Here is an 18,497-nt window from a genome sequence, read left to right as displayed (position 1 = left end):
CCAACAACCTTCCTTAACACTGAAGTTGAGGCTTCATTTTGACTCTCCAGGTACAAAAGCCTTAGGGAGCCACTCCAAGAGAGGCGGGGGGGTTTGGAGGCCAGCAAACTTCAGTACCAATTCGTCCAGGATGTCAGTGAGGAGTTGACCTGGATTCATGAGAAACTTTCCCTGGCATCCTCCAGAGACTACGGCCACTCCCTTACAACTGTTCAGAGCTTACAAGAGAAGCACCAGGTAAGGTTCTATAGTAAGGGCAGGGAATATGGGAAATAGAGAGAATGGAGTTTCTCTGTCACTGTTCCTTAACCGTATCTTTTTGCTAAAGTATCACTGCCAAGCATGTTTGCCGCCTCCCGCCCCCCACCCCCTTGTACTTCAGTGAGGTGCATTTGTTATGACCACTTCTATTTCACTTTAAAAGAGACAAGAAACAAATAGCTCCTTCTTCTGCATTCTTGACAAAATTCTTCTACTGCATTCTTTGAGCACTTTGGAATCTCTTTAAGAGTGTTGGTGGATGCATGGTTTTGACCTTACCTTATTTAAAAGAGGAAACGTCTTCGTTTTCAAAATATGCTTTATTTTGTTGTACCTATCAGAATTTAGAAAATGAGATTAGCAGCCACAACGCCTTAACTAAAGCGGTGATCAGCACTGGGCAGAAGCTGGTGAAGGGAGGCCACATTGCCTCACGGGATATTATGGAACAGGTGAAAGAGCTGGAAGTTTCCCTGGACAACCTGAAGGGTGAGGCTCAGGAGAGAAGAAAGAGGCTCATGCAGTCTTACGAAGCTCAGCATTTCCTCACTGAGGTAAGATAGGACTGGGATCCCATGTTCAGGTTTGATACCTTTTAAAGGATTGAATGTTTTCTGATAGCTTGGTCGATAAATTATTAGAGCTTGAAGCATAATTAAAACATGGAAGCCATTACCTTGCTAGATTTTACTGTTCTGCCTGTTCTAATAATTTGCATTTTATTTTATTGTTGGTTGGTTGCTTGAAACAGGGTAAGTTGATATGAAATTATTGTAAGGAAATGCCCCTGTTTGCCATTTCCCTGACTTAAATCAACTCCATGTTTCTATTAGTCATTGGATAGATGGGATATGTGTCCCAATATCATACCTGTCCTTTTTCCTCCTCCACAAGTTTCAGACAAGCAATTTAAATTGGGGCTGCGGCCTGGGATGAGAGTCGATATAACCTCCCATCTCCCAGCAGCAGATTTAATCCAAATCCATCGTTTTCATAGTTGCTTTATATTGCTTTTCAATGTTTTTGTGTTGCTGTACACTGCGCTGATGTTTTACAGTGGTACCTCAGTTTACGAACTTAATCCATACCGGACGTCTGTTCTTAAACTAAGGTTACCAGATTTTTTTCATTGAATCCAGGGACACTTATTGTTCGCTACGTACATGTGAATGCTGAAAAAGCTGTAAATCCAGGAACTGTCCCCAGGAAATGGGGACGTCTGGTAACCTTATCTTAAACCGAAACTGTTCTTAAACCAAGATGTGCTTTCCCTAATGAGGCCTCACACCGCCAGTGCCCTTCCACCATTCGGATTTCGTTCCTAGACCAAGGTAAAGTTCGCAAACTGGGACACTACTTTTCGGTTTTGTGGAGTAACACAGGGTTCATCCACAGCTTGTCCCTTGCCCTAGAAAGCATGGGTCCAGGAGGTTTTCTGCTAGTCCTGTGCTTTAAATGCATGGATCCAAATAGTTTTTCATTTGCTCTGCTGCTTTTCCCTGGGAAAACTACTCTTTACCACTGAATTGGAGCAAACGTCTTTCCATGGAAAAACCTTTCGACCTTTGCTGCAATTCAGCAGTAAAGAGTAGTTTTCCCGGGGGAAAGTGACGGGACAAGCAGAAGTGTACGCAAGTCCATAGTTTCTAATGATGCATTTAATGCCACATCTCATTTAGCCCTTAGTGATTTATGTCACTGTTAAATATAGATTTGTTTCGGTGGGTTGTAGGCCAGGGCCTGTTTCTCATTCAAGTTTGATCACCATTGCATTTCTTTTAAGCTTTTGGAAGTGGAATCCTGGGTGGCAGAGAGAGGACTACTCCTGGAAACCCCCGATTATGGGAGGAATGAAGAATCGACTCAGGCACTGTTCCGAAAAGTGGAGGCTGCCAAGCTGGACCTGGAAGGATTCAAACCCAGAATGGAGAAGCTGAGGGAAACAGGAATGCACCTCTCAACAAGCGACAACCCAGAGAGGTAGGCGAGTCAAACTGGTTACCGATCTTCTACAGACATGACTTCAGAGAGTTAACACACACGTAAATGCATACTGACTACATGAATGACGTGTAAGGCAAATTGCAAAACTATAGAAGCGGGCTAGTAGCTCATTAGGCTGTTCTGGGTGGTAGATCTCAAATGAGCCATGGAGTTCTCCCTCCCACAACAGATACGCACATTTGTTTGCATGTGCTGGTCAGCTGTTCCTATTTAACTGAATGGAAGCCGATGTGCGGAGAGCATTTCTGTGCATAAATCAGAATGCACACACAAGCAGCTTTGAATCACAGCACATGAATCTTTTTATACTGGTTTTATGACTATTATTATAGTGCCTGTGTTCCCTGTATTCCTTTTGAAAGACCCATAACTTAATTGTTTTTTTCTCTCTCCCCCCCTCTATAAAATGTAGCAATTATGAGCCACACTGCATCAGACAATTGTTCTGTCTCAGTTGTCTTAAAATGCACAGACAACGGCTTTTAATATAAATAAATAAATAAATAATAAATAAATTTATTATGTATGACCATCTTTTGTAGATTATTAATTCATGCAATACAGTTCATGCTGTCTCTCCTGTATCACTGCTCTCCAAACAGTCCTTTGGGGACTTTTTATTCTTCAATAAGTTGTTTTTTTCAAGATCCTGTGTAGATGATCATACTCCAGCAACCTTTTAAGGGAGGTTGGGGCGCATCCCTCATATCAGATTGCCTGAACTCACCAATAAATTTATTTTGCTTTGCAAAACACTACTTTTGACCTGTGTTGAATGAATTAGATGGCCCATTTTCCATGAGCAGGATGCCATCACAGAAACAGAAAAGGGGGCTTTTTTACATTGATATGCACTGGTCTTTCAGCGTGCATAAAATACAAAGGATTTCAACCAAAATGAATGCACCTGCACTCATTCTGCAAATCAATAATCTGCCTTGGATCTGGGCATTTATGCTACTGATACAGACAATGCATGTTTCACTTTGATATATTAATAAGCTTCAGATCAAGACTGATACTTTCACTAGTAGTGACAGGGCCTATGCTGGTGAAAGGTGCAGGATACAGTAATTGTGACGTGAATCAGTACAGTTTTTCCCCCACTCTAAGACTGTTAACTTTTCCCCCCTAACAGCTCCACTATCCTCCCCAAGCTCCAGGGTGTTCTCGAAGAGTATCTCTCTCTCCTGCAGAGAGCAGAGAGCCAAATAAAAGCTCTGCAGGAGCAATATCAACTGCATCAGTTTGAGAGGGAGACACAGTTAGTGGATGCCTGGCTTTCGAAAAAGCAGAGCATGGCTGAATCAGATAACTACGGTCAGGATTTGGAGGATGTTGAGGTAAAACAGATTTTATCTCTTGCCAAGCAGGAAGACCTTGGTCATTTTATAGCTGCAGACATCACTGTGTCACTGAAATACATTTTAGAGATTGACATAGCTCCATAGAGAGCTCTGGATGGCATATGCTGGTCACTCTCAAAAACTGCCCTAGCCATGTCTTTTCAGAAGTAAGACCTATTGACTGCAGTGGGACTTGTTCCTTGGTAAGTGGGGTTAGGGTTGCAGCCTATGAGCAGTAACATTTAACATTTATGAAAAGTAATGAAATAGCCAAGCTTTCTGCTGTCATCAAACTCTTATGTAGGTGCCAAAAATAAATCCCCCTTCCCTCCATGCAGCTGGACCAGAAACATTTGTTTAATAAATAATAATAATAAAGTTTTATTTATATCCCGCCCTCCCTAGCCAAAGCCAGGCTCAGAGTGGCTAATAGCAATAAAAGTAAAACAGTTTACATAAAATCACAATTAATTGATTGAAATGCATTTTAAAACCAATTCATTCTAAAATCAATTCAAAATCAAATTAATGGCAGCCATTGGGCTAGAGTTCTGTGAGGATTACCGAAGGAGGGGGGTCAGACTGTGCCTTGGCCAAAGGCCTGGTGGAACAGCTCTGTCTTGCAGGCCCTGTGGAAAGATGTCAAGTCCCACAGGGCCCTAGTCTCTTGTGACAGAGCGTTCCACCAGATCAGGGCCACGGCCGAAAAAGCCCTGGCTCTGGTTGAGGCCAGACTAACCTCCCTGTAGCCCGGGATCTCCAGGATGTTTTTATTTGAAGGTCCTCTGTGGGACATACCAGGAGAGGTGGTCCTGTAGGTTTAAAGTTTGTTTGCTTGTTCTTAAAACAAGTGACTTTCCAAACTCCAGTTTACCCCTTCTTCGATATTATACCAATAGTATTGTGCTTTTGTAGGTATTAGAGCTTCTGAAAAAGCTAGAGATGTAATTTATCTCCCCATCCTACAGATTCTGGAGAAAAAGTTTGAAGATTTTATAAAGGAAGTAAGATCTCTAGGACGTGCCAAGGTTCTTCTGATAAATGACTTAGCATCTCAGCTCAAAGGAGCGTGTCACAGCCAAACAAGTGATATCCAGAAAAAGACTCAACAGGTCAATGACACATGGGAGAGATTGCAGCAGGCCATCCAGATAAGGGCGGAGGTGAGGTCCTAAACTTTCTGGTGTCTTGACTGATTCGTTACGGCATTGCTGTTAATGAAGTGCATTCATACTCTATGAGCCTATTCAGACACACAATTTGTTGTGATAAGTTAATCATCATAATCCAGTACTCAGAGCTTTTTGTGACAGTACTTACCAATATGGAGTACTGTCACCTCTTTTTTTTTTTTTTTTTTTTTTTTTTTTTGCTGTCCATGTCAGCCATTTTGTGCTGCACCAATGAGTACCAGGACCTCATTTTTTATTCAGAAGCTCAAAAAAGAAAAGCACTGCCAGAAGCAGCTTAGTCATGCTGGCCACCTGACCCGGAAGCTGTACGCCGGCTCCCTCGGCCCATAAAGCAAGATGAGCGCCGCAACCCCAGAGTCGTCACGACTGGACCTAATGGTCAGGGTTCCCTTTACCTTTACCTAATATCTAGAGTGACATTTAAGATTGTACCATGCATAGCTTTCTAGCTGCACAAGTCAGTTTTCCTGTTTTCATGTCTGCTGCAATACTGTGGCCGTAAGGTTGGCATTGCTAACACATCTTTCCCTTCATCAGAATCTCAGAGCTGCTCATGAGGTTCACCAATATGATCGTGATGTGGATGACCTAAAGGGTTGGATGCAGGAGAAAGAGGCGGTTGTGGATAGAGATGATTATGGCTATGACCTGCCAGGTGTGCAGACCCTCCTCAGCCAACATGAGGGACTTGAGGTAAGTGGAATGGACCACCTTGAAAAAACTACCTCAAGGATAGTCAATATGGTGGCCTCCAGGTGTTGTTGGAGTCCCATCAGCTCTCTCACATCCCAGCCAGAGTGGCCAGTGACCAGGTATGATGGGACAACATCTGGAGAGCACCACATTGGCTACCCCTGAGCTGCATGATGAATGAAATCGAAAGATCCTGCATTTTCCTTTGCAGAGGTTCCAGCTCTTGTACTCTTGTTGTTCGTTCCCTTCCAGAAATAAGTCCTTATTTCACTTTTACAGAAAACACTTCATTACTACGGATGGTCAAAAGCAGTTTATATATGGTCCATGTCAGTTTTCTTTGTTGGTTCATAAGTTTGTTCTGTCCCATTTCTGCATTATTCAATGGGGGGTGGTTGTTAAACTGCATGAAGATTTGGACTTTGTGTGCATGTTTTAGCTTGAAGTACACATTTTTGTGTGCAATCTGGCTTTTTAAAAATAAATAAAAAATCATTTTAACCCCACTCCTAAAGTTGTTTTTAATGACTAGCTGGGATGGAAACTATTTGGATAGCCTAATGGAATGGGCTGTTAGGAGACACCGAAAGGAAGGCCACAGGCAGATGGTCTCACCACAGAGGTGATTGAATAGCCTCACTTCCCTTCTCTCCTCTTAATCAACGACCTGATACTCTGTAGCTTTTTTGGGCTGAGAGCTGTTTTTCAAAATTTGAAGAAGTAGAAAAAAGCAAAAAAGAACTGCTCTCTGATCTGTACATTAGTCTGAGAACTGCAAATCAGGCTAGTTTGTTTCAAAAATGTGGACTGAACAAAATCCTTGAGCACATTAACTACATGTTCAGCTGGTCTCTGAGCTTACGGGCCACCTAAATTTAGAGTTGCAGGTCCACATCTGCCTAGAATTCATGCAATTCCCCTTAAGCCAAGTTAATTGGGGCGATATTTGTGAGACAAATTTGCACATTTCCACCAACTTTTTTTATTTTTAGAGTTCAGAACTTCTCCAGGTTCACTCCACTTTGTAAAGAATTCATATGCAGTTATGAAATGAATAAATAAGAGAAACAATATCCTGCAGGCTTCAGTTAACTTCCCTTGCTGTGTTCCAGAGGGAATTAGCCGTCATTGCAAAAGAGCTAGAAAGGATCAGGGGCGAGGCCTGGCGTCTTGGCCGCCTATACCCTCAGCCCAGGAGCAACATGATGAAAAGACTAGCAGAGGCAGATGAGTGCTGGGAGCTACTGGACAAGAAGTGTCTGGAGAGAAAGCAGAAGCTACAGCAGGCAGAACATGTTCAGATCTACTTCAACGACTGCAGAGAACTAATGTACGTACAAGCTGAACAAATACACAGTATGAAGATCCTTGGATGTGTTAAAGCAATAAAGGTGGAACATCGGCACTGTAAAATCAGTTTATGTCAATGGGACCAATATGCAATTGTAACAGAGCAGTTTGTGTGTGTACTTAATCTAAAATATACATGCTATTTTTCCAGCAACAAAATAGAGCTGATGGGAAGGCCTGGGGGGGTGGAAAAATGGGGGGGGCAGGTTTTTCAGGGTTTTTCCAAAGGTGTTTTTTTCCAGGGGGGAAATGGGGGGGGGAGTTCAAAAAAAATTAAACGGCTTTGGGGGGACGGAAAAAGGTGGGGCTGGAAAACCCCCCCCCCCATTTTTTCTGGGGTTTTTTCAGACCTTCCCATATCAAATCGTTAGAAACAACATAGATAACCATTTCAACAATAAAAAATGTAATCCATCAGAAAAACAAAGACAAACAAATAAATAACATGTAAGGTCCCTGCAGCCTGGAGGCAGGCAAATGCTGTCCCCATCTTTAAAAGGGGGGGGGGGAGACCCAGGTAACTACCAGCCAGTCAGCTTGACACTGATACCAGGAAAGGTGCTAGAACATTTAATACCATTCCGAGCTGCCATAATTGTTGAGAATTGTTTGGATGCACTTTAAGTACAATAGAAAGCTATTGTGTGTGCACTAATGTGAATGAAAACACTTCCACCTGCTCTTTGAATGAATGGAATCCCTTCCATGTTTATTCGTGGCAAAAATATTGGTGCTCAGAGCCTCCCTTTTGGTTAATTCCTTTAGGGCCTGGGCCAAGGAAATGCAAGCCCTGATTATATCCGAGGAACTGGCCAATGATCTTCTTGGTGCTGAGCTGCTTATTAAACGCCATGAAGAACACAAGCGTGATATAGAGATGCGATGGCTGAAATACGAAGACTTGGAACAAGCCGGAAACAACCTATTGAAGGCTGGGCACTTTATGTCCGTAGAGGTAAGCCAATGTGGTGTAGTAGTTAAGAGTGGTAGTCTCGTAATCTGGTGAACCAGGTTCGCTTCCCCACTCCTCCACATGCAGCTGCTGGGTGACCTTGGGCTAGTCACACTTCTCTGAAGTCTCTCAGCCCCATTCACCTCACAGAGTGTTTGTTGTGGGGGAGGAAGGGAAAGGAGAGTGTTAGCTGCTTCGAGACTCCTTCGGGTAGTGATAAAGTGGGATATCAAATCCAAACTCCTCCTCCTCCTCCTCCTCCTCCTCCTCCTCTTCTTCTTCTTCTTCTTCTTCTTCTTCTTCTTCTTCTTCATAGGTTAGATATTATTGAATGAACTGATTGAGAAGAAATTAGTTAGGAACAGCAACTCGGGATACTGAAAAGGGCCAAGTAACACATACAGTAGTACCTCGGGTTAAGTACTTAATTCGTTCCAGAGATCCATTCTTAACTTGAAACTGTTCTTAACCTGAAGCACCACTTTAGCTAATGGGGCCTCCTGCTGCCGCCACGCCGCCAGAGCAGGATTTCTGTTCTCATCCTGAAGCAAAGTTCTTAACCTGAAGCACTATTTCTGGGTTAGCGGAGTCTGTAACCTGAAGCGTATGTAACCTGAGGTACCACTGTAATGTGGCCCATCTCTCAAATGGTTTGAGCAGGCTGCGTGATCAAAAACCCTATCCCATAGTCTTGTCTCCGGAAAGAATTCTCCGTCTCATCCAGGAGCACATGTCAGTGGCGTAGCGTGGGTTGTCAGCACCCGGGGCAAGGCAAGTAATTTGCGGCCCCTAACCCGTGGAGAGTGAGTGAGCCAGGTAGGGGCAGAGATCTGCGAGTGCGAGCGCCCCTCCAGATGTTGCGCCCGGTGTGGCAGGCCCCCCTTGCACCCCCCACACTACGCCACTGGCCCATGTTACCCAGACCAGCAAAGTTGCTATGCCAGGTCCCTTCAAACCAACCCTTCCATCAAGGGGAAATATTTTGTCCTCAACCTCCTGCTGTGCCTCCAAAACACAGCTGAGACATAACTAGATGTTTTAAACAGCGTAGCTAACAACTGTGTCCAGTTGTTTTTACAAATGCAGTACTAAGAGCAGGAATACCGATTTTCATCAGGACCTCAGGACTTCCATCCTCAACCACAAGTTTGATTAAAAATACCTTCCATGCTGCAATTAGCCTGGGATGGGACTCTCTTTAGCACTAATTTGCTTCAGGACTACTTCAAATAGATTTTTTAAACCTAGTTTGCCAATGAAATCTAAAATTACTACAGCAAATCTTGCTCTTGTGCTTTCTACATGATGTGGATGTATGTACTTGGGAGTTGGCAGCCTCAGCCACACAACATGGAAGAGCCAAGTTCAAGTTTATTCTCAGCAACAACAGCTCCCAGAGTGAACTTGAACACATATCACTATCTGCAAGCCTTCCCTTCTGTTTGGGGTTATTGCAAGGAGGATAAAATATGAATGTGGTGGGTAAGGTTCTCTTGACTTAGACGTGACTTCGAAAAGAAATAAAAACCAAATTAGTAAATCTCCAATCTTGTGATCTAAAAGCATAAGCTGTGTTGAGCAGAGCAGAAATGCAACCTGATACGGAGCAAACAGTTCGGGTTTAAGGGCCTTGGGGGCTTCCTCAGACATGCGGTCCTTTGCATACTCTTAGGAAAGGGGGGAGAGGAGAGAGCTTCATTTGAAAAGCACCCCACGGTCTTGATATCTATGTAACTTCATACACTGACCTTTACAATGATACCCGGCTTGCCTTGTGTATAATTTGTAAGGAGATCTGCAGATCATGGGGGTAAGAACATCTTCAGAATTTGTTAAACGATCCTGTTGCTGTTATGGACGTCACTTTACATACTTTGAGAAACCCCACTGTGTTTCTGTTTCTGTTTTGAAAATAAAAATAAATGCTACTCGCAGAGCAGGAGAACAGATGGGCTTGTCTTATCCAACCAGCAGACCTGAAAGTGCATGACATTCTTTATAAATGGGCTAGCTTGGGCAGCTTGTGTGCCTAAGGTTTTTTTTACTGCATTCAATAGTGTTCCAGGTGCATGCAGCTTCACTGAAAAAATTGCTATGTTTGAAATTTGTCTGGATGGATAAAGGTGCCCAAAGTCTGTTTTACAGACTTTGTAAAGCAAGGGTGGCTCTCCAGGTGTTGTAGGGATGCAACTCCCATCATTCTTGCTCTTCTTGAATCCATTTTCATTTTTAATAGAGTAATCCTGCTATTAAGAACAATAGCAATTTAAAGAGTGCCACATGTAAATAGTAAACATGCAGGCCTTTCTTAGTGGCAGCTTTCCTAAAAAGGTATGCTAGACCACTGTACAGTTTACTTTTGGGCATGCTGTTTAGAACTTTTAATTCAAGCGGACATTTTAACTGGAACCTTTGCGGTGGTGTTTTTTTTTTACAATACAGATGTTTTATCTTCCCAATATGTACTGATATTTGGTTGATTCATTTGTTTAAATCTATCATTTTTTATAAATAACATTCTGTGGTTTTGCAAAATACAAAACAATACTTTCCAAATGGACACAAGGGGAGGTCATATATTCAGTCTACCTTGTGATTGTCAAATAAAAATGTTCAGTTCCTTTATCTTTCTCCACCCTTCCTTCAATTTAAATCTTGGGAATTGGGAATTGTTCCCTGTTTAGGGAAGTTTTTAATATTTGATATTTTACTGTGTTTTTAATATCCTGTTAGAAGCCATGCAGAGTGGCTGGGGGGGCCTGGCCAGATGGGTAGGGTATAAGTAATATATATTTTATTATTATTATTGTTGTTGTTGTTGTTGTTGTTGTTGGGTATAAGTAATATATATTTTATTATTATTATTATTATTGTTGTTGTTGTTGTTGTTGTTGTTGTTATTGTTGATTTATTACTACTATTACTATTGCTGCAGATTGAAGAGAAACTCTCAGAACTGTTGGAGCTAATGCGAATGGTGCGGGAATGCTGGGACATGAAGAAGGATTTATACGAGGAAAACTGGGAGATCCAGTTACTGAGAAGGGAGCTGGACCTAGCTGAAGCTTGGATGACAACCAAGGAGGGTTTTCTATCAGATCCTAGCTATGGGGTGAGTTAGGTTAACATAAATTTAAATGCTGACATGCTTTTCTGGATACACAGCCTGCTTAGCATAGCACAAGGCAATTGCTAGGCTAATTCCCAGCACAGGGGGGTCTACTCCAGCTCCCTGTGCAAATGTTTCTGCTCCCCACAAATGCTAAAAAGAAAATTGTTAAAGTAGACACAGTGCCGTGTGTGTGTGTGTGTGTGTGTGTGTGTGTGTGTGTATACACGCGCATGCATATGGCACTGTGCGGTCACCATGTCCTCTGCTGGCATGTGGTCCATGGTCAAGGCTGAATGTGACCCATAGACCACAAACTGTTAGCCACACCTGTCCTACAGCATGAAAAAACACCTTTGGAATCAGTGGCGGAGCTTCATGCTCCGGTACCGGGGGGGGCGGAGAACAGGTGGGGGAGGGGCTGGTGCGCGTCCCAGGGCATGGGTCGCAGCGTGGGCAGGGGAGCAGCCATGGTGGCATCCCACGGGGATCGCACTGCCAGGGGCGGTGTGCTCCCCCTGCACTCCTCTTCCTCCTTCAGTGTTTGGCTCCCAGCCCCTGCGCCATTGAGGGAATCCTCGGCTGCGTCACCTCCCTAGCCAGCCAATCGGCTGGTCTGGGAGGAGGCATGGTTTGCGCTATTTAACATCAGCGCGGCCGGGGATCTCCCTCTTTTACTTAAAATGTCACACGAGCCTCGTCAATTTAAAATGAAGCTTCGTTCCCTCAACCAACTTTGAACAATCTCAGCCTCTTCCATTTCCCATCATTGCCAACACTTCTCTTGTGGTATTTCTTTATTAAATGGTCGCCTCTGTTGATTTGCTTCTATCCCCAGCATTCAGTCTCTGATGTGGAGAACCTCTTGAAGAAACATCAAGATTTTGAAAAAATTCTAAAGGCCCAAGAGGAGAAATTTGCACAGCTGAACAGAAAGACAAAGGTAATGTAACAGAAACTAGTGAATGCTTCCTGGGGCAGGCCATGTTGCACAAAGGCAAAGGATATCAATACCTCTCATTATCTTTCCCAATAAAGAGTGGGGCCCTGTGGTTTCACAGCTGAGTTTCTTGTTAAGATGGATAGGCCTCAGGTATCCTCTGCCTCTCCCCAGCCAAGGAAAGTCAAGGCAGAAAAGGGTGAATTGAAAGAGCAAACATGGTGAGGAAATGCAGCTGCTGCCAGACAGACACCTTGCTGGGCTTTTCCTGCTTTCTCCTTTGTAGTTTCCCAAATAAAATATAGGTACACAAAAGTGTATTTTGGGGGAAAGTGTATTTAAAAATATGTTTAGTGAAAGCATACCAAAAGGTGTTATATGAAGGGGAAATTGCTTACAAACGTGATAATATATTAGGAGAAGGGCATGCAGACAAATTATATTGTGAACATTATTTTTAAAAGGTGCAAACTAATGTGGTAATGGAGCAAATGAGAAACCAAAATTGCCAGGTTTATCCAACACGCCCATATACCTGCCCAGAGACCAAATTATAGCCTGATCTTGCAGGTTTCACCTCATATTTAGTAGTATCCGTGGCATGTATGTCCATGGCTCACAACTACTTGCTTTTTGACTTCATTTTCATTCAGGTACACTTTTTGTTTCTTTCAGAGGGAACTGAAACTACTGAAACAAATTGATGCTAAGGAGAGTGGGCAACAAGAGAAAGGGAAAGTGATCAAGGTTCCCTCTCTAAGAAGAAGACACTCAGACAGGAGAACATCTCACACGAAACATCTTGATTCGAAGCGAACTCAACAATTGCCATCTATTTCTTCGACGGACACACTGAGGATTCCCCTAGAATGTGGTGTCTCTCCTACGCAAAAGTCCAAAGAGAATTTGCACAAATGTGGCCTTGGAGAAGATCTAATGTTGACTGACTCCAGCAATGTCAGTTCTCCTACTTCACCAGTGTCGCTTAGCCTACAAAATTCAGATCTAGGGACTCAGACTTCTTTGGTGTCCTCGTTACCCTCTAACCTAAAAATCCAGCCAACCGAGGGTGATTTGGTGGTACCACATGCTAGTGATTTCAAACCATCAAATATGAAAAACGCAAACGATGGCACTCTCTCTGATGTAGAAACCCAAAAAGTGAGGACTGTGCCCACGAGTGAATCATTTGACATTTATCCAACTTTGCCATCCTTGGATTTACCTCCTCAGAGATCAGAAACTGCTTTTCAGGTAGGTTGCCGTTTATCTGTGCCCACAGCAACCCCTACACTAAATGAAAGCTACATAAATCTATAATTTGTTTTTTCTATGTTAGAAATTAAAGGGTTAGGAGGGATACTGGACACACCAAATACTCACTGGCAGCTGATAACTTCTGTAATACGTGAAGTGGCCCTTAACTATGGGGTATTAATTAGTGCTATAACCAAGCATTCTTCAAACCAATTTAAGATCTCTGAAATTGCCTTGCGGATTCCAGGTTCCTGCAAATCACCAGAGCATGGAGGGTTTCCTAGAAAAGAGGGATCAGATTCTTCCAGGAAGAAGACAGGTAACCACAAGTTAAACTGCCAAGGGAAAGATGAGATAATATATAAACAGAACAGGCTCACTAAAGGCAAAGCATGTTAGCCTAATCTTCGTTCCCATTTTGAGGTGATTGTAACCGGGATTCTTGTGGGGGGAATCAAGAAAACTTGTGGTATAATGCTTGGGGAATTAGCCTTGCTAATCCCCACACACCCACCCCTTCCTGAGATTTCCCCTCCTTGCTCATTTTTTCTTATTCCATGGGCAGAAGGATTTTGCATCAGGACTTTTCCTCTCCTCCCCAACAGTCCCTAAATCCTCTCCAGAAGGTTGGGAGAAACCCCAGAACAGATGTTGGGGGCACGCAGAGCGGGGAGGGAAGTCCAATTGTGCAAGCAGAAGTCATTCTGCTGGTGCGAGTGTTTAGTTGAATACTCCTCCACCCAACTTTTACCCAACCTTTCCACGTCCCATTCCCCCCCCCCCCTTTGCCTACATCCTAAGTAGCCTCATCACATTAGGTTCACATCACATTGATTGGTTCACATGACTTCGATACAGCTAGTTCCAAAAAATCCCATTGATTTTGTTTCATTCTCTTATTTACCCTTTTCACACTGATGCATTTTAAAGCTCAGAAATCTCACCTTTGCCCATTAGTTACTATATGTTTAATAATTAGTGGAGAAGCTTGGCCCTTACAACCAGGAAAGGAAATCTGCAGCCTTCCAGATGTTGGGTTCCAACTTCCAACAGGCCTAGTCAGCACGTCAAATAGTTAAGAACGATGGAGTCCAACAAAATCTGGAAGGCCACAGGTTCCTCCATCCCTGCCTTACAAGACTCTCTCCCTGTATAGCTCAGCTATTGCAAAGCATATCCTACTATCCAGCTGCATGGTTGAGGCTAAAAACAAAACACTGTACAATACATTAGATGAATGTATAACCCCCAGTGATTCAGTAATAAGCAGCACAGTTGATGTTTAGAGGTAATAGGTGGTTGACTTAGTTTTATGACTTTTGTAGCCAATGTCAAGCTCAGCTATTGCAAAGCATATCCTACTATCCAGCTGCATGGTTGAGGCTAAAAACAAAACACTGTACAATACATTAGATGAATGTATAACCCCCAGTGATTCAGTAATAAGCAGCACAGTTGATGTTTAGAGGTAATAGGTGGTTGACTTAGTTTTATGACTTTTGTAGCCAATGTCAAGAGCTTGGAACAGATATTATGTTAAACTTGGAAGACAAAAACTTGACATCTACAGGGATGAAAAGGAAGGATCCCAGGTAATTTGTGTTTCCATATTTGAGTTCTTATTAAAGACTGTGTTATTATTAATAGTATTTGGTATTTTATGCGCTACATACATGTCAAAATGTCTTCTAATTCACACACACACACACAAATGCTGAAAACCCACATTCCTGGCAAAGAAATATTGAGCAATAGAAATCTACCTTGAAGGTGAGGTAGTCTTCATCTTTGGTATATTAGCTGGACACAAGTTGTAGATGACTATATCCCAGGGCAGCAAGATTCAGAAATCTGTCCCTTTAAAAATAGGAGCTGGGTCGTGACCAACAATGTTCAGTATTGTAAGTGATGATACATGGTACAGACAGACAGACAGAGCCAGTAAGGTTATGATACTTGGTCATTTGTTAGTGCAGAGAAACGTGATATTGGCATATAACCCTACAGTAGTGGCTTTCAAACTTTCTGCTTTTAATGTTCCCTTCCATATCAGTTTATATGCCAATACACTCCTTTCTGCTAAAGTAGGTTCTGTGGCATATTCAGGATTAGTCCACCTGAAGCTTTAGCCATGCCTCACTGTCACCCCGCATATATGGAGAACAAGCCCTGGGAGGTACCAGATGCTCCCCTGCACATCACAAAGGAACACTGAGGGCTTATTGACACTTCCTCTTGCCCCTCTGCTTTCCCTCAGGGAAAACTGCTCTTTAGTGCTCCATAAGACCTAATGTCAATGTGGGTTTCTCCATATTTGCGTTTGCCCCTATTTAGAGTTAAAGAGCAGGTTTTCCTAGGAAAGGAACAGAACAAGGGGAAACCCACTCAGGCCCATGCCAAGAAAGCATGGGTCAAGCAGGAAATCACTTGGACCAATCTTTCTAGGTACAGGACAAGGGGAAGTGTGGATAAACCCTCATAGTGAATGATGAGCAGTTTTTCAAGGAAACTTTTCCTGCATTATTGACACCCCAGCTATACAGGATGAGTAAGTGTTTAAACCAGAAAAAATAGGATTGAAAGTCTTTGGTTATCATCTCTTCTTCTGCCTTGCCAGAATACAACTCCAATTTCATCACTTAGTATTGCTGGAGCCAAGTGTGAGAAGTTGACGGAGTATTCTAGGAAAGAACACGCCTTCAGCCTAAGGTACATCAAGTCGGTGATGCAAAGATCCAAGTTTGGGGCAAGTACTCTTTGGTGAGAGAACCCCAGAAAATCACAAAACATGTGGCAAAGTAAAGCAAGGAAATATAGGCTGTTGGACCTTTAAAATCTCCCCTTCTAAGTTCCTCCCAAAGTTCCCAATTTCCCCTAGCAAAGAAAAAGACCATATGTTTGGTACGTTAAAAATTGTTTACTTACAAATTCTCCAAAGGTCAAATTCATTAGCTTTTCCATTCAGCATTCAGGAAAAGTTGCACAGGCAGTAAAACTTGACTTAGGAACTTACATCACTGTAACTAAGTTATTGATTCCTCTTCTCTCAAGGTGAGAGGGAGTGACCTCGCTAAGCCTGACAGGACAGTTAGCTCCTTCATGTTTGTTAAATGAGGTTGGTTATCCCACACATCACACACCCAATCTAAAACATGCATCTCTGTGTCTAGACTCATTTGAATGTCGTTTCCTGTATCCCAACGAAACTCCAGAAATTAGTGATCTTTTTGTATCATTACATATTAGTCATCCTTTTTGTTGTCTGTATCCTTAACTTTATCTCAAAAGAAAAACCCAACTGAAAATAAAAGAAGAGAATTCTGGGTTTTCCTATACATAACTTATTGGGAAAGGCTACCCCAGAACTCAGTCCTTCTTCAATCTGTGACTTACAGGTTGAGTGATGGATCAGAGTACTACTTCGCAGCACCTTCTCAGAAGCTAATGGAAGACTGGGTGCAAGCATTATGGACTACATTAGGTAAGGCTGTTTGATTCATTTTATGCAGCATTTCCCTATTTCTGCCCATGTGACATTCCCACAAGATGCCTCAACAGAGGTGCATAATTGGACAAGCAAAAGACACACATACCCCAGATACAACATAGAAAGCTGCCTTATACCAAATCAAACCATTGGTCTATCCAGCTCAAAGAGCAGAAGCTTTACTGACTGAAGATAAGAAGAACAACAGTTTGGATTTGATATCCTGCTTTTATCACTACCCTAAGGAGTCTCAAAGCAGCTAACATTCTCCTTTCCCTTCCTCCCCCACAACAAACACTCTGTGAGATGAGTGAGGCTGAGAAACTTCAGAGAAGTGCGACTAGCCCAAGGTCACCCAGCAGCTGCATGTGGAGGAGCGGAGACGCGAACCTAGTTCACCAGATTACGAGACTACCGCTCTTAATCACTACACCACACTGGATAAGGGCTGTAGCTCAGGAGCAATATTGTGTTTAAAAACTAATCCTTCTTATTAATTGTCTTTCATCCATATTACGTATTTTTTACTTGGGTTCTACAAGGCCGCCATAACAGCCTGCGTTCTCTGCGGAATGAACTTCTAGCCACTACAAATGCAACAATGCCTAAGATAAAACCTTGGATCTCTGCAGCTGGGAGTTCTGCCAACAAGGAGATTACCAAAAGTCTGCTTCTCAGGTACACACTGATTTTATATATGTCATGTCAAATGTTACTTACCCGTCATCTTAGTAAAGACTGCAGGAACCTAAGTAACATAGATTGTATTTTACGGCATAGATATGCCTCTGCATCTTATAAACACTCCGATCAGAAATGATGACAATACGTAGGGGTTATCCAGACTTCATTTTGTGCCATATTTCTGGGCGCAGGTCCATGCTTTAAAGTGCCACATTTCAGCACTCCCCCTGCAGTACTTTCACTGCAAAAGCCTACTCTCTTCCACTGAATCGGAGCAAACGGCAATCTGCTGAAAATCTGAATTGCTGTTTGTTTCGATTCTTGTTAAAAGGTATGTTTTCACAGGGAAAGCACTGGGGCAAAAACAAAACAAAACAGACAGCACTTTAAAGCGCAGGCCTGTGCCTAGAAAACGCTGGGCAAAAGCTAAGCATGGACAGGCATGTTGCTGGAAATCATGCTGGTGGAAATAATTAGGATCAAGAATGCCAGTGTCTTAAAACCAGCACTTACTTCTGCAAAATACCTCACTGAAATCTCTGCCTATTCTTTCTCTGGATTAGGCCATCCCCTGCATGACACCTCCACAGGACTTGTGATTGATGGTTCTTTGTTTTGTTTCTTGCCCTTAATATATTTACAGTTAAGGGTGTGATATACTGTAACTAATTTAAACTGGTATTTGTTATCTACGTTTTCAGCTGAGGAAAGCTAATATCTGTTTAATACTGTTTGTTGACAGGAGAACACCTTCCTTCAAAGTTGCAAAAGAAAAAAAGCCCATTGGAAATCCCCAGGAATCGGGAGAATTGACACAGGATTTTAGTATAATCTTTGCTCAGGATTCTGAAGATTCTGGTAATACTGGAACATTTTTTCTTTTATTAAAAATATAAAAATACACCTAAGAGGGGGAAATTACATAATATAGAAATGAAAACATGCTGTGTAATGTTGTTGTTGTATGTTTGTTTGTTTGTTTGTTTGTTTATATATTTTTCCCTGTCAGGAATTCAGGGCAGCTTACATATAAAAATACACCATATTCTTTTGCCATATAGAATATGTTTACTAGTTCAGTTTACTAATCTAGTATTTTGATGATATTTTGGCCATTGACCATAGCAATATGCAAAATTCTTACCAGTCAAGTGCACAGATTAATTGCTTTCTTCATGGTACATATGTAAATTTGAGATACAGACCTCCTCTGGCTTCCAT

The 18,497-nt window shown here is 42.4% G+C and overlaps 1 protein-coding gene across 2 annotated transcripts in view; it reads left to right on the top strand.

Annotated features, from left to right (window-relative positions):
• SPTBN5 (spectrin beta, non-erythrocytic 5) overlaps nt 1-18,497 on the top strand; it is a 110,072-nt gene that overhangs the window by 88,807 nt on the left and 2,768 nt on the right. For both annotated transcript variants that reach the window (XM_083746069.1, XM_083746070.1), the window contains exons 52-68: nt 51-237; nt 603-815; nt 2,045-2,241; nt 3,404-3,608; nt 4,580-4,774; nt 5,342-5,497; nt 6,610-6,827; nt 7,613-7,802; nt 10,735-10,911; nt 11,747-11,851; nt 12,524-13,102; nt 13,353-13,424; nt 14,611-14,697; nt 15,723-15,814; nt 16,501-16,586; nt 17,135-17,270; nt 18,019-18,134. In XM_083746069.1, coding sequence (XP_083602195.1) covers nt 51-237; nt 603-815; nt 2,045-2,241; nt 3,404-3,608; nt 4,580-4,774; nt 5,342-5,497; nt 6,610-6,827; nt 7,613-7,802; nt 10,735-10,911; nt 11,747-11,851; nt 12,524-13,102; nt 13,353-13,424; nt 14,611-14,697; nt 15,723-15,814; nt 16,501-16,586; nt 17,135-17,270; nt 18,019-18,134 — 3,011 coding nt within the window. The remainder of the gene's footprint in view (nt 1-50; nt 238-602; nt 816-2,044; nt 2,242-3,403; nt 3,609-4,579; nt 4,775-5,341; nt 5,498-6,609; nt 6,828-7,612; nt 7,803-10,734; nt 10,912-11,746; nt 11,852-12,523; nt 13,103-13,352; nt 13,425-14,610; nt 14,698-15,722; nt 15,815-16,500; nt 16,587-17,134; nt 17,271-18,018; nt 18,135-18,497) is intronic.

This window comes from Podarcis gaigeae (genome assembly GCF_964106915.1).
Source record: "Podarcis gaigeae genome assembly, chromosome: 1".
Lineage (NCBI taxonomy): Eukaryota > Metazoa > Chordata > Lepidosauria > Squamata > Lacertidae > Podarcis > Podarcis gaigeae.
The sequence above is the reverse complement of the archived record's forward strand: the minus strand, read 5'-3'. Positions and strand labels throughout refer to the sequence as shown.